The following is a 16,710-nucleotide window of genomic DNA, read 5'->3' as shown; positions in this document are numbered from 1 at the left end:
TAGGAATTGCAGTGATCCAAGTAAAACTTGTTTATTGCATTCAGACTAATGTACTACAGTGAAGGTTATTTGTAAGTGCTAGAAAAAGCAAGGATTTTAATGTTGGGGTGGCAGAAGTTTGTGTCTGACTCTGAGAGGTAATAGCTAACAGAAGTAGCAATCACTAGCTTCATCATAAAGCACAAACTTTTGAGCAGCATTTCATGTGAGAAAACAGACTTGAATCGAATCTTGGGCAAAGCTGGCATTGAGTGACATCAAGTTGGTACCCAAAATGTTCTGACATAACTGCTCTGAATGTAAAAATATACATTCTGTTAAGGATCTGTTCTCCCGTTGGCTCACCATTCCACTGGTACTTTATAGGCATTGGCTAATCTGACATGTGGCTTCATGCCACCATGGCACCTCTGGCCAAACATGTTCAGGTCTGCCTCCTACTCCTATTATGTAAGTTGGCATGTTCCTGGCCTTTGCACTACAAATTCCATGTTTGATACCTACAGCATTCCGCTGAAAACTAAATATCACTGCTTGTCATAGTATGGCTAGCAACAACAGTATTTTATGTCACCCCTTCTGGAGTGGGGATCACTGTTCTGGCAGTTTTACTCATTTGCCATGTCACTCTAACTGTGTGAATCCACTGATGTTGCTGCTCTCTATGCTTGTTGCAATGCTAAGACATACCTGTTTCTAACATGTGCTGTGTGGCACCGTACAATGGTATATAAAAGGTGTTTGGAGTAACCAATTAATTTTCTAAATTGAAACATCTACCCTGAGACAACTGCCCTGAGAATCTGCATTAGCATGCCACTCCTGTTAATGTTTACCTCATGTAACCTACATGCTACGGTGTATGGTTGCCACATGCTTTATGTCTCTGGTTTCCGGTCTTGGAGTGCCCTAACTGGCTTCCAACAGCATCAAGCAGTGTCAAACTGGAAAATCTGTCAACACAGGACAAAAGACCTCTCTAATTTTGTGATGAGCTATTCTCTGCCAATTCTAAGTTGTTAGAGTCTCAGCTGATGTGTATTACTGTTATTAATTCTCATCCTGTCTAATGTGTATCTGTTGATCCAGTACACTGACCAGTTTTCATAGTTGGTAACTGGTTTTTATTCACTTCCAACAAATTAAAGTACCTGAATTACAAGTGAAGAAAAGCTGATATTCACCATTTGGTGAGTTAAATTGTTAATTGGGATAGACAGGCTGATTAGTAAGTAAATTGGGTTAAGAAAGTAGTAAAGAAACTGAAAGTGAAGAGAGAGAGCAGAAATGGGAATGCACAGTGTAGTCCATACATTTCTTGACTGGTTTTTGCTATTTCTCCAACAAGCCCATCTGTTAGCTGACTGTTAAACTATGTAATTTGAACCCTTTCAAACACAAACAGCCATGTTGACAGGTGTCATTCCAGCAATTGTTAAAGTTTGTGGATGTCTCATATAATCTGTGTGTGTGTGTGTGTGTGTGTGTGTGTGTGTGTGTGTGTGTTTTATCTTGCTGATAATTATTTGAAGATACTTTTTTTTCCTAAGTTTTCAGACTTGTCTGTGAGGTTGGCATCACCTGATGAACTGCATTCTAAACCAGATGTTAGTGAACTTCAGTTTGGCAAACATTTTACTGATCATATGCTGAAGGTTGCATACCATGCATCATTGGGTGGATGGCAGAAACCAGAAATTACACCTATGGAGAATCTCGTATTACATCCAGCTGCTAAAGTTTTGCATTATGCCATCGAGGTTAGTACAATACTTAAGTTTGCTTATTTGTTTAAAAATTTGTCACGTTGATCACAAAAAGTCTTCAAATGTTTACTGTGCTTACAAAATATTTGTAATGATATCATTCCATAACAGTTATTGTACATTGGTTTACCAGCATTCAATATAATATTGCCACTCTCAATAGTACCTGCTTTAATGAATGTAAATTTTATTAAAAGTAAATAAAATGTAGGTATTATTTGCAAAATCACTGGCTTATACCCATTTACTTTTTACGATATTTTGAGGTGGGAGATGGGCATTTTTTCTTGTCCTTTTTTTTTTCTATCTGCTCCTTATTGACTGGATTTCCATTGCCCATTGCATCCTGTAGATGCACCATGTCATGTCTGACATTTTGCTGATTTTCCTATATTTCTTCAGTTGCAGCAAAATTTTGAGGCTACTGGTAATATCTCTTTCTTGCTTAGTCCTGTGAGTGAAATATTTATGATGTTGATCTAATGAATTTGGTTTCCACATGTGTTGTTGACTTTATATCTTTAACTACTTATTCTCATCTCACATCTTATGGAGTATTTCATACAACAGTAGTATACAGTAGTACAGTCACCACGGTCTTAATGCACACACGGAATACAAACAGTGTGCTAATAAATTGCAGGAAGGTGAATGCCTTCATTAGTCTTAGATGACTCACTTGAGGATGATTGCAGATGCCCAGTTGAAATATTGTGCAGTGATGTTATTTATGTTGATTGCAAGTGCAAAACTTCATTGACTGTCCACTTCACTGGTAAAATTTTAAAATTCACGTCTCCTATTGTTGGAGCCTCTTAGAGAGAATATTGTGGTTCAGATGTTGAGTTTCATCTGGTATAATTCAGTGTATCTCATCCTTAGCTTTATATTTACAATTTGTTTTAGTCTTGAGGCTTGGCTGTAGATTGATTTTTGCTTATATAATTAGAACAAGAGAGATAGACAAGTGACGGACTACATAATTTGCAAGCTTTCTCATCTTTCATCCTGCCACATTTTGCTGAATGTACATTGCACCATTTGTCCATAAAGTCTGTCCACAGTGGCGTGCCTCGCATGCCATGCCTTGTGGGGAGAGTAAGGTTGGCAGCACATACAAGTCTCACCTGTGTGTGTTCTGTGGACCTACAGTGGTTGGGTATGGGTAGTTGTGTTGTATGTGTGTTGTAGCAGTTAGCTGTGTTATTGTCTAGATCTTATGTAAGCTGAGTTGCAGGAGGGAACTTTGTGGAGCATGTGAGGTGGCAATTTAGATTGCATTTTCCTGCTTTGAGATGTCCACATTGTGACATTGTACATTATTTAATTACAAATTCCAAATAACAGGTTCAGTTCATGATGCACAACAAACTGGAAGGCACACAATTTGAACAGAATGGAAGCTTGGAGACATTTTGGACATTGTGTGCAGAATTCAACAAAATCAGTGAGGAATTATTGCAGGAACCTGAAGTCCATCTTATGACAGTACATAAGGCTGTAACGAAAGAACTGGGGATTTATCTGGATAGAATTACTGCTGTGTGACAATTTATTTGAGTGTCCCATGAGAAATGAATAGCATATTGTGAATGGTTTCAGCGAGTTAACTGAAATGGAATTAATGTTTTAGATCACACCTTTTTCACTGATGAGGCTTAGTTTTACCTGTCTGGCTACATTAATACAAAAAATTCGTGAATTTGGTCATCCAACAATACACATGTCTTCAGAGAAACACCATTGCTCACAGAAAAAATTTTGTGGATTGCCATAACAGGAGCGCGAATTATAGGACTGATCTTTTTCAATACTACTTCCATTTACAATTTCTGTTGTTCCCAGATAATTTATCCATTTAGTGCCCTGATGACTGAAAATCAGATCAATCGTTCATTTTTCCATTGAGACAATGCTGCTGCCAGTTGCTACAGCTTTTAGATGAAATCTATGGAGATGGAAAGGTCTCTGGCCCCCATGCTCACCAGATCTACCTCTGTTCAGCTATTTCCTTTGGGGTGCGGCTAAAACATTTGTGTATCAAAATAACCCAAAGACAACAGATGAACTAAAGACAGCGATAATTGATTACCTACATTCAATTACATATGAAATGTTAGTAAAGGTGTTCTCAAGTAAATGTAAACATGTTGAACTGTGCCTTCAAGAAAGAGGAGTTGGTGAGGACAGTGTATTTAATTGTAATTAATGTAAGTAATTAACTTCTTGTTTTAATAGTAGTAATGTTGAATCCCATCTCCCAATATAACTGCAGCCGCTGTCAATGAATCCCAGCCCCTAGGTTACAAAGTGACGTGAATGTGCTGCTAATCTCACTTGCCCTGCAAGGTGAGACACATGGAGCTCACCACTGCAGAAAGACTTTGCGAATCCACTGTAGTAATTTTAGATGGTTATATAAAAGGGCAGGTGGGATGCAAAGCCTCCAAAACAGGCAATTTCAGCTAACATCCTCAACCACAAGAAGATGTGGGCAAACTTTGACACACAGGCAATCAGGGATATGCACCATAGCTGATACAACTGTTCTGTACTTTCTATCTTTCTTGTATTCCTGCCTTTTGTCTTTTCCTTTCTTGTTGGCTATCAGAGGAAGCTACAATTTACTCCTCCCCTCAATAAGATTTGGTAGAATTGTCTAGATCTAGAAATCTTAAGTCTTCTGCATTAAGGAAATGTGCATGTGAAAGTAGTTTGAGTCATTCAGTTGTAAATTAATTAATATTCTTAATGTAACACCACAGTTCTTACAACTTGAAAGCACTCTTTCTTCCAGGTCTTTGAAGGTATGAAGGCATATCGTGGAGTTGATGATAAAATTAGATTATTTAGACCAGATCTCAATATGCGTCGTATGAATGGTTCAGCAGCTCGTACAAGTTTACCAACATTTGATGGTGATGAATTGATCAGATGTTTGTGTCGTCTGATTCTTATAGACCAGGAGTGGGTTCCACACTCTGAGGCATCAAGTTTATACATCCGTCCAACAATTATAGGCATTGATGTAAGTAGCTATTCATACTTAAATAAAATATAAAATCTTTCGCCATCTTAATTGTTATGCCTTTGCTTATTTTTCTTTGTGTTTAGTGCAATAATAGGTTGAGTTGTTATGGCCTTCTGTCCAAAAACTGGTTTGCTGCAGCTCTCCATGGTAGTCTAACCTATATAAGTCTCTTCATCTGTGCATAATAACTGCAACCTATGTTCATTTTAACGTACTTGCTGTATTCATGTGTAGGTCCTCCTCCACAATTTGTACTCCCCCTCCCCACCTCCCTCCCCCACCCCCTCATTCTGTGATTGCCAAATTAACTAATCTTTGGTGCTTTAGGATGTGTCCTATTAGTTGATCGTTTCTTTTAGTCAAGTTGTGCTGTAAATATCTTTTTTCCCCAACTTTGATTTGGTACCTTTGTTCTAGTTGTTTGATCTACCCATCTAATCTTGTGTTCTTCCATAGCACCACACTTTGAAAGCTTCTATTCTGTTCTTGTCTGAACTGCGTATTGTGTACGTTTCACTTCCATGCAATACTGACAAATACCCTCAGAAAACCTTCCTAACACTTAAATTTATATTAGATGTTAACAACTTCCTCTTTTTGTGAATGCTTTTCTTGCTATTGCTAGTCTGCATTTTATATTCTTTCTACTTCCTCCACTATTATTTATTTTTGTGACCAAATAGTAAAACTCGTGTGCTACTCATAATTTAATTCTTACAACCTTGTTTCATTTAACTCGTCTACACTCCATTACCTTTATTGTACTTTAATTGCTGTTCATTTTATAACATCTTTCCGTCACCATCCATTCCATTCAACTGCTCTTTCTAGTCCTTCGTCATCTCTGATGTCATCAGCAAATGTTGCAGTTTTTATTTCTTATCATGGAACTTTAATTCCATTTTTAAATTTTTGCTTCATATCCCTCACAGTTTGCTCAGTGTGCAAATTGCATAATTTAGGGATAGGCTACAACCCTGTGTCATTCATTTCTCAGCCACTGTTGTCCCTCTATATCCTTTGGCTCTTATAACTGCAATCAGGTTTCTGTGAAAATTCTGGATAAGCTTTTGCTCCTTGTATTTTGTCTCTGCTAGCTTCAGAATTTCAAAAAGTGCATCCATGTAAACCTTTTCAAATGCTATAAATGTAGTCTATCTTCTAAGATAAGTTTTAGGGGTCGGTATCATCTTGCGTGGTCTTAAATTTCACTGGAATCCTAACTGATGTTCCCTGAGGTTAGTTTCTACCAGTATTTTCAATTCTCCATTAATAATTTGTCAGTATTTTGCGATAGTGACTTATTGAACTCGTTCACTAATATTCACTCCTGTCACCACTTGATTTCTTTGTAAATGGAGTTGTTACAGTCTCTTTGAAGTGAAGTGAAGCAACTGTGAGTAAGAGCACATTGTGAATCCACTCTTCTCCAACTGTTATCTGAGGGCTGACGTTAAGAATATTGGATGGACTGCTTTGGAGAATGTCACTGGCCTATCTTCATGGTGTAAATACGAAGTTCACATCTCAGGATTGTGACCATAAATCAGTCTGACCTTACTTATTTGTCAGATTTTCCTTGTCCGAGAAGCAAAACATGATGGCGCTCATTTTAAATGTATCAGTCTTGTAGACTATATTTTCACATTTCACACTTATATTCTTCAGTGCTTTTAGTATCCTAAAACCAATTACATGAATCAGTTAGGTATCTCCATTGTTACTGAGAACTTTACATTAGTGCAGACTTCATTAATCATGCAGCCTAGCTATGCTTGTGTCCTCAGCCGGCTAACTTTTTCCACTGATGACTTTGAAGGTGTTTTTGCCCGCTAACAGTTCTTACAGATGTCTAGCTTTTGTCTTTACTGCCTCACACTCTCAACTGATTAGAATCTGAAACTGCCAAATGTGAGTGCACTCTTCAAATTGACATCCGAAACTGCCCACTGAAAGCTTTTCCCGAACCCTGTATGTGATTGCTAGACATCAGTGCGTGTGTACATTGAAATTTTTGTTGAGTTTATGCAGCATAGTAACCCCTCTCTTTGTCAAAGCTCTGCTAAACAGAAACCTCAAGTATGCACTTGATACTTCAGGTGCTATGTTCCGTATGGTAACAATCCATTTTTACAACATGTAAAACCTGCCCATTACCCATGAATGCCACATTCAGAACATTATCAAAATAATAGAAATAATAGATCACTTGAATTTTTGAATATGTGGTGCTAGCCAGTCCATCCTTTTTGTTTACAAGTAAACTTCATTTGTTTCGTTTGTAAAATATGAACGATACGTAACTCGGGAGGGGGGGGGGGGGGACCAGTGGAATTATTTTGTAAACACCTCCACGATTATGATGATGAAACTTTCAGCTAGTCATCACATATTTTATAAACAAACAATTACTATGTGTGCTTTTTGATATTATTTCTCTCTTTGGTCACTGCGCCTCTGCTCAATGTACCAGAAAAGTAATGCTAGTAAAGTATCGAGTCTGGGCATGGAAATCAATAGTAATCTTTTTTACTTTCACAATATTACATTTATCGATGAAACAATTAATACGAGAGAATGTTGTAAAAATAACAGTGTAAGAAAAATAATATCAGGTGTAGACCAGTTTTGACAAAAAATGTTATATGATTGATAGAAGACTGTTGTATTGTGCCAACTCTTCTGCCCTGCTTCGAAAAGCCAACAGAATGTTTTGTATTACAATGCTTCATTGTAATACTTATTTTCTGTATATTGCCAAATAAGTAACCTCTTGCAGCAAGACACACTACTCATATGTCTATAATGTTTGTAATAAAAATTCTAATTCCATTTTGTAATTTTTTGATGATAGCCTACACTGGGAGTTGCCACTTCAACATCTGCACTTTTGTATGCCATCATGTGCCCAGTGGGTAGCTATTTTGGTCCTGACAGTAAAGCAGTTTCGTTACTGGCTGACCCTAAATACACTCGTGCTTGGCCAGGTGGTGTTGGTGATAAGAAAGTAGGCTCCAATTATGGTCCCACGCTGCAAGTTCAGGTTAGTTTCTTTACTGACATGAAATGATCAGAATTAATATTGTATTTTGTTTAAGTGTTTGACTGTCTTTCCTAATTTAAAGGCTAGTTATAATTAAACTTTTACAACTTGAGTCAGTGGAGACAGAAAACTAATTATTGTATGAGTACCCAATTTTGTAGGAATGATGTTCAGTCTGTGCACTGCAGGATTTGCATTGTTAGTAGTGTTAGTGTCATGATTTGCCATTAGGCGCCAGTAATGGTACAGCGACTTAAGGTTGAAACTCAATTATCAGTGTGCATTACTGTTGCAGAAGTCAACATGCATCTGGACAAGATGAGCAGGGCTTTACTCATAAAGTTGTTTTATCAAAACAACAGCAATAATGCTGTTGCTCTTCAGAAGTGTTGATGCGTTAAAGAAATATGAAGGAGTCCTCTTTTCCACACTGAGGTTGAAGAACATGATTTGGAAGTTCGAACTAATTGGCAGTTTGGGAATTGCTCCTGGGGGGGGGGGGGGGGGGGGCTGATGGCAAATTGTGCCATAAATTATTAAAAAAGTTACTATTGCCATGTGCCATGGCTGAGAATGCTGGATGCAATTTGCGATCTTCAAGCAGTGCATGAGCTGAGTCTTGATAGCTGAAAGCTCCATAGTCCACTGTCCAAAAAGTGCTGTAAACAGTTGTGAAATGGTATCTCTAGTGCTATTCCAGGCTGTCATGGATGCAGATGGTCGTCACATTGTGCAGTGTGTGTAACTTGAAAGGTAAACATGTTACGCAACTAGAAACTGTTACCATCTCTTGTGGAAAATAAATGTGTTTCTTTCAATGATTTATTTTTCATGGGAGGTCCCTCTCAAGTAGTGAAATTTTAATTATAACAACCCTGTACATAAATCGATACACACAAGCTAAACTTTTTAAAAATTTTTCCTTCTGTTGTTTTGCTACTCGGCAAGTGTGAGGATTTAACGTAGTCTAAAGCATTTACCTAACACACTTATCTCACCACATAAGATGCAGATAGTTCATGCTATAGTTAATTTGTTTTGTGCTTGTAAATGTTTAAATGTTCCTGATCACATGCAAAGACTACATCTTTTCTTCCATTAATTAACATTTTTGTTATTGTTGTTCGTGTAATAATGGCAGGCTGTTTGCTGCCTCTACCTTTTGTGAGTCAGTTAAAAGCTATATATCTGCTTGTTAGTCTAGTACAGTAAAATGTACCATTTGCAAGTGTGAATGAGAATGCAAAAGAAAGTTGTGGTGTCACCGCCAGACACCACACTTGCTAGGTGGTAGCCTTTAAATCGGCCGCGGTCCGTTAGTATACGTTGGACCCGCGTGTCGCCACTGTCAGTGATTGCAGACCGAGCGCCACCACACGGCAGGTCTAGAGAGACGTCCTGGCACTCGCCCAGTTGTACAGCCGACTTTGCTAGGAAAGGTTCACTGACAAATACGCTCTCATTTGCCAAGACGATAGTTAGCATAGCCTTCAGCTACGTCATTTGCTACAACCTAGCAAGGCGCCATTACCAGTTAATATTGAAATTATAAAACGTGTACCGTCAAGAGCGATGTTCTCCAATTATGAATTAAAGTGAAGTATTACATTAACTACGTACTTTATTTGCTACTATTAATTCCCTTAACTGTTCCAGACCTCGCGCCAGCCTGCGTGAGCTTAAGCGCGTGCCTTTCGGCTTCCTCTCATAGTGACTTGGCTGTCTTGCCAAGTCACAACAAAAGTAAAATTGAAAATTTACAAAATTTACTTACAGAATTTAAAGTAAAGTGTGTCCATGCTGTTCTCTTTAATTTTGATCATAGCAAAAGAATTACTGGAACTACATAAGACATGCACTTACATAAGTAGCCACTTGACTGTGTAATTTTTAGTAACAGTCAGTTCCCTGAGATACTTCAGCAAATAAGCTGCCATTTTTTTATACATGGACCACCACCACCAAATGCAAGACATAGAACATTTGGAGTTGATATTTATTTCACAAAGAAGTAGCATGTAATAAGAATGGAACTAAGTGATTTATATGCACCTGCTTAATTGTGGCTCACATGTTGGTCAAAAACACTGCCATTATATACATGTGTGTAACTCCTACATAACTGTGTGTGTGTGTGTGTGTGTGTGTGTGTGTGTGTGTTGTCTCATCTCTAACAAAACTCTTTTTGGTATTCTTTAGTGGCAGAACTTACAAATGTACTAAAAAAGATATTTCAACAAAGATGAGGTGACTTACCGAACAAAAACGCTGGCAGGTCGATAGACACACAAACAAACACAAACATACACACAAAATTCAAGCTTTCGCAACAAATTGTTGCCTCATCAGGAAAGAGGGAAGGAGAGGGGAAGACGAAAGGAAGTGGGTTTTAAAGGAGAGGGTAAGGAGTCATTCCAATCCCGGGAGCGGAAAGACTTACCTTAGGGGGAAAAAAGGACAGGTATACACTCGCACACACGCACATATCCATCCACACATACAGACACAAGCAGACATATTTAAAGACAAAGAGTTTGGGCAGAGATGTCAGTCGAGGCAGAAGTGTAGAGGCAAAGAAGTTGTTGAAAGACAGGTGAGGTATGAGTGGCGGCAACTTGAAATTAGCGGAGATTGAGGCCTGGCGGATGACGAGAAGAGAGGATGTACTGAAGGGCAAGTTCCCATCTCCGGAGTTCGGATAGGTTGGTGTTGGTGGGAAGTATCCAGATAACCCGGACGGTGTAACACTGTGCCAAGATGTGCTGGCCGTGCACCAAGGCATGTTTAGCCACAGGGTGATCCTCATTACCAACAAACACTGTCTGCCTGTGTCCATTCATGCGAATGGACAGTTTGTTGCTGGTCATTCCCACATAGAATGCGTCACAGTGTAGGCAGGTCAGTTGGTAAATCACGTGGGTGCTTTCACACGTGGCTCTGCCTTTGATCGTGTACACCTTCCGGGTTACAGGACTGGAGTAGGTGGTGGTGGGAGGGTGCATGGGACAGGTTTTGCATCGGGGGCGGTTACAAGGATAGGAGCCAGAGGGTAGGGAAGGTGGTTTGGGGATTTCATAGGGATGAACTAACAGGTTACGAAGGTTAGGTGGACGGCGGAATGACACTCTTGGCGGAGTGGGGAGGATTTCATGAAGGATGGATCTCATTTCAGGGCAGGATTTGAGGAAGTCGTATCCCTGCTGGAGAGCCACATTCAGAGTCTGGTCCAGTCCCGGAAAGTATCCTGTCACAAGTGGGGCACTTTTGTGGTTCTTCTGTGGGGGATTCTGGGTTTGAGGGGACGAGGAAGTGGCTCTGGTTATTTGCTTCTGTACCAGGTCGGGAGGGTAGTTGCGGGATGCGAAAGCTGTTTTCAGGTTGTTGGTGTAATGATTCAGGGATTCCGGACTGGAGCAGATTCGTTTGCCACGAAGACCTAGGCTGTAGGGAAGGGACCGTTTGATGTGGAATGGGTGGCAGCTGTCATAATGGAGGTACTGTTGCTTGTTGGTGGGTTTGATGTGGACGGACGTGTGAAGTTGGCCATTGGACAGGTGGAGGTCAACGTCAAGGAAAGTGGCATGGGATTTGGAGTAGGACCAGGTGAAACTGATGGAACCAAAGGAGTTGAGGTTGGAGAGGAAATTCTGGAGTTCTTCTTCACTGTGAGTCCAGATCATGAAGATGTCATCAATAAATCTGTACCAAACTTTGGGTTGGCAGACTTGGGTAACCAAGAAGGCTTCCTCTAAGCGACCCATGAATAGGTTGGCGTACGAGGGGGCCATCCTGGTACCCATGGCTGTTCCCTTTAATTGTTGGTATGTCTGGCCTTCAAAAGTGAAGAAGTTGTGGGTCAGGATGAAGCTGGCTAAGGTGATGAGGAAAGAGGTTTTAGGTAGGGTGGCAGGTGATCGGCGTGAAAGGAAATGCTCCATCGCAGCGAGGCCCTGGACATGCGGAATATTTGTGTATAAGGACGTGGCATCAATGGTTACAAGGATGGTTTCCGGGGGTAACAGATTGGGTAAGGATTCCAGGCGTTCAAGGAAGTGGTTGGTGTCCTTGATGAAGGATGGGAGACTGCATGTAATGGGTTGAAGGTGTTGATCTACGTAGGCAGAGATACGTTCTGTAACAGAACGTATCTCTGCCTACGTAGATCAACACCTTCAACCCATTACATGCAGTCTCCCATCCTTCATCAAGGACACCAACCACTTCCTTGAACGCCTGGAATCCTTACCCAATCTGTTACCCCCGGAAACCATCCTTGTAACCATTGATGCCACGTCCTTATACACAAATATTCCGCATGTCCAGGGCCTCGCTGCGATGGAGCATTTCCTTTCACGCCGATCACCTGCCACCCTACCTAAAACCTCTTTCCTCATCACCTTAGCCAGCTTCATCCTGACCCACAACTTCTTCACTTTTGAAGGCCAGACATACCAACAATTAAAGGGAACAGCCATGGGTACCAGGATGGCCCCCTCGTACGCCAACCTATTCATGGGTCGCTTAGAGGAAGCCTTCTTGGTTACCCAAGTCTGCCAACCCAAAGTTTGGTACAGATTTATTGATGACATCTTCATGATCTGGACTCACAGTGAAGAAGAACTCCAGAATTTCCTCTCCAACCTCAACTCCTTTGGTTCCATCAGTTTCACCTGGTCCTACTCCAAATCCCATGCCACTTTCCTTGACGTTGACCTCCACCTGTCCAATGGCCAACTTCACACGTCCGTCCACATCAAACCCACCAACAAGCAACAGTACCTCCATTATGACAGCTGCCACCCATTCCACATCAAACGGTCCCTTCCCTACAGCCTAGGTCTTCGTGGCAAACGAATCTGCTCCAGTCCGGAATCCCTGAATCATTACACCAACAACCTGAAAACAGCTTTCGCATCCCGCAACTACCCTCCCGACCTGGTACAGAAGCAAATAACCAGAGCCACTTCCTCGTCCCCTCAAACCCAGAATCCCCCACAGAAGAACCACAAAAGTGCCCCACTTGTGACAGGATACTTTCCGGGACTGGACCAGACTCTGAATGTGGCTCTCCAGCAGGGATACGACTTCCTCAAATCCTGCCCTGAAATGAGATCCATCCTTCATGAAATCCTCCCCACTCCGCCAAGAGTGTCATTCCGCCGTCCACCTAACCTTCGTAACCTGTTAGTTCATCCCTATGAAATCCCCAAACCACCTTCCCTACCCTCTGGCTCCTATCCTTGTAACCGCCCCCGATGCAAAACCTGTCCCATGCACCCTCCCACCACCACCTACTCCAGTCCTGTAACCCGGAAGGTGTACACGATCAAAGGCAGAGCCACGTGTGAAAGCACCCACGTGATTTACCAACTGACCTGCCTACACTGTGACGCATTCTATGTGGGAATGACCAGCAACAAACTGTCCATTCGCATGAATGGACACAGGCAGACAGTGTTTGTTGGTAATGAGGATCACCCTGTGGCTAAACATGCCTTGGTGCACGGCCAGCACATCTTGGCACAGTGTTACACCGTCCGGGTTATCTGGATACTTCCCACCAACACCAACCTATCCGAACTCCGGAGATGGGAACTTGCCCTTCAGTACATCCTCTCTTCTCGTCATCCGCCAGGCCTCAATCTCCGCTAATTTCAAGTTGCCGCCACTCATACCTCACCTGTCTTTCAACAACTTCTTTGCCTCTACACTTCTGCCTCGACTGACATCTCTGCCCAAACTCTTTGTCTTTAAATATGTCTGCTTGTGTCTGTATGTGTGGATGGATATGTGCGTGTGTGCGAGTGTATACCTGTCCTTTTTTCCCCCTAAGGTAAGTCTTTCCGCTCCCGGGATTGGAATGACTCCTTACCCTCTCCTTTAAAACCCACTTCCTTTCGTCTTCCCCTCTCCTTCCCTCTTTCCTGATGAGGCAACAATTTGTTGCGAAAGCTTGAATTTTGTGTGTATGTTTGTGTTTGTTTGTGTGTCTATCGACCTGCCAGCGTTTTTGTTCGGTAAGTCACCTCATCTTTGTTTTTATATATAATTTTTCCCACGTGGAATGTTTCCTTCCATTATATTGATATCAATAAAAAAGATATTTCAGTATTTTCAGTAATTACAAAGTTAATTTTCACGCATAAGCAGTAGATCCTATAGTGTTAACTCCCAACTACCATTTATTGAAACCATCTTGTTGGTTTATTGAATTTCTGATTTCATCTTTTTTATGCTGTTAGTTTAACTTTTCTGTTAAAGTGTTGTTACATTTCCAGGCAGAGGCAGCATCTCGTGGTATGCAGCAGGTTCTGTGGTTGTATGGGGAAGAAGATTATGTAACAGAAGTGGGAACTATGAATGTGTTTATACTTCGCTTGAATGAAAATGGAGGTAATTAATTTAAAAAAAAAAAGTATTATTGGAAATTTATGTCCAAGTAGTGATTGCGCTGCATTATCACCCACGCAGCAGATTCCAGTAATCAGGATAAAGATACAGTGAGCTGTGGTGTTAGCAAACAGAGAATAAATAAAGGGAGTAATAAAATTGAAATTTGTTACCTGGCTGATGAAAATAAATTTAAATCCCTGGACACCATATTCAGATCAGTTTTCTTGAAAAATAGAGAGTAAAAAGCAGCAGGTACTAGGATAGAGAACCATTCTCAGACTATACTTCTTGATCTTCATGGATTTTTTTAAAAAAGGAAAATTCCCCTATTGAGATTCACTGTTACAATGGCAAGAATTTTGAGAATATTGCAATGTTTTTGACCGGACGATAATGCAAAACACTTCAGTTTATGAGAATAGTACCTTGTTACATTCAAAGAAAATGTGTGAGGAATATACTTGTACTCCTCAGTTATGGAACAAGTTAAAAGTCCTTGAGTCTAATTATTTCTAAAATGAGAAAATTGGCCTAGTTGGGGGATGTTAAACATAGTTTAATTTCGTTACATAAAAAATTCTGTAAGCTGATAACAGGTATTATTTAAAACAGTATGGGTGCTAGCCAATTTCTTAAGCGGAATACAATTGGGAACAGGGACGTTCAGTTTTTAAACACGATTTCAGGAAGGGGGAACAGTCTGTTTTGCTCAGCTGAACCTGTGATTGGTAAGTGGGTATTTTAGAAGTATTGAAAGTGCTAGGAATTGACCTGTTTCATTTATTCAGTTTTAGTTTCTCCATAAAAAAAGAATGAACTTGATGTGCAGGATATATGCAAGATTTCATAAGATTCCAGGGCTTGACAAATCATTGGTGGAATTAACTGATCAGTCAGATATTGACACAGACTATGTTGTTGTAGTGTACAGAACAGTAATTTTGCAACTGTGAACCAACTTTCAAACAACAGTAGATGCCAAGACAAGATTGTCTATGAGCAGCTGTGGCAAGGAACAATCCATACTTCTTGTTTGTTGCACATCAGAATGTGCGACAGAGTGCAGCTGTACTGAAATGAGCCTTGCAGAGAGCAAGAAGAAGGTGGTGGTGGTGGTGGTAATGTGAGACAACAAAGCAAATACATTATGAGAAAAAGATAGTCACTTTAGACTACAAAATCAGGGCAATATGGGATACAGTGAAAGAGTAGATTAGTAGGACCAGACATGAAGAGGAGCATATAGCATTAAGAATAAATGATTCATTGGTAACAGATGTGTTCAGAGTTGCAAAACTTGTTAACAAGTGTGTCATAACTGTTACTGAAAGAATAAAGTTGTTAGGTGTAGTAGATGCTGCCGTGGAATATATTAGGCCAGATATTACAAATAACTCCAGTAATATGAATACAACCCTGACTATACAACAGAAATAATGTCCAACATAAAATATTTAAAAATCTAAAAATTCTAGTGATTATCATAAAATATCAATAAAGTTGATTAAAGAGTGTTCTTTTTAGTTTAGCAGAGTATTAAGTTATTTGTGTAACCAGTCATTTATCACTGGACCGTTTTCTGACTGGCTGAAATATGCTGTTATCAGGCATCTGTATAAGAAAGGAGATGTAGAAATACTGTCGAACTTCTGTCCAATTTCACTTTTGCCTGCAGTCTCAGATTTAAAAAAGATAATATACAAACAGTTGCTTAACTGTCTAACATCAAATAATAGATTGTCATAGACACTGTTTGGCTTTTAAAGGATTCCACTATTGAGAAGGGTATTTACACATAAAAGGAGAACATACTCAATTCATTAGACAATAAATTACAAGCTAGCACAAGGAGTATAGGTTGTGATGCAGGTATGATGACATATGGAAGTTTGGGTCTGGCCGTGAGTCGTGCAAGGATAACCAAAGCGGTTAAAGAGATTGCTGGTGTAAAGTGGGACATCCAGGTTTGAGTCCCAGTCCGGCACAAATTTTCGTTGTAATCATTCTCTTAAGCAGTTGATTGTTGTTCGTATTTGCAACTGTGAATGTATTTCATGTATTTGATCTAAAATGTTATGTTTTGACAGAAAACCGTTTTCGAGTAAGATAAGGACTTCATTAATAATGTTGTATTTTTCATTCAGGCAGTTATTATTGAATACACCACTCCATTTCATGTCTTTGATAAGTTTCCTAAAATAATCAACTTTTGGCTTACTGACTATTCTCTTGAAGTCAGATTTTGTGTCTGGCTCAGAATTAACATTTAGCAAAAGGAACTGCATGTCAGCTTGAAAGGTCATTGACTACTGATTTTGTAAGACAATTTTGTTCATTAATCCTTCCTATAAAGATATTATCAGTGGCTTTTTTTGAACAATTAGCTACCCTAGTTGAGAAATTTACTGTAGGAATTAAGTTGATTGATAATATTACTGACTTATTGAAAGAATTGTTAAGAAAAATCTACATTAACA

The 16,710-nt window shown here is 39.9% G+C and overlaps 1 protein-coding gene across 3 annotated transcripts in view; it reads left to right on the top strand.

The window, feature by feature from the left end:
* Nucleotides 1-16,710, top strand: part of LOC124805106 (branched-chain-amino-acid aminotransferase, cytosolic) — a 41,424-nt gene that overhangs the window by 12,927 nt on the left and 11,787 nt on the right. For all 3 annotated transcript variants that reach the window (XM_047265552.1, XM_047265551.1, XM_047265553.1), the window contains 4 exons: nt 1,551-1,760; nt 4,564-4,794; nt 7,652-7,840; nt 14,119-14,233. In XM_047265552.1, coding sequence (XP_047121508.1) covers nt 1,647-1,760; nt 4,564-4,794; nt 7,652-7,840; nt 14,119-14,233 — 649 coding nt within the window. In that variant the 5' untranslated portion in view covers nt 1,551-1,646. The remainder of the gene's footprint in view (nt 1-1,550; nt 1,761-4,563; nt 4,795-7,651; nt 7,841-14,118; nt 14,234-16,710) is intronic.

Source organism: Schistocerca piceifrons, chromosome 7, assembly GCF_021461385.2.
Source record: "Schistocerca piceifrons isolate TAMUIC-IGC-003096 chromosome 7, iqSchPice1.1, whole genome shotgun sequence".
Classification (NCBI taxonomy): Eukaryota; Metazoa; Arthropoda; class Insecta; order Orthoptera; family Acrididae; genus Schistocerca; species Schistocerca piceifrons.
The sequence above is the reverse complement of the archived record's forward strand: the minus strand, read 5'-3'. Positions and strand labels throughout refer to the sequence as shown.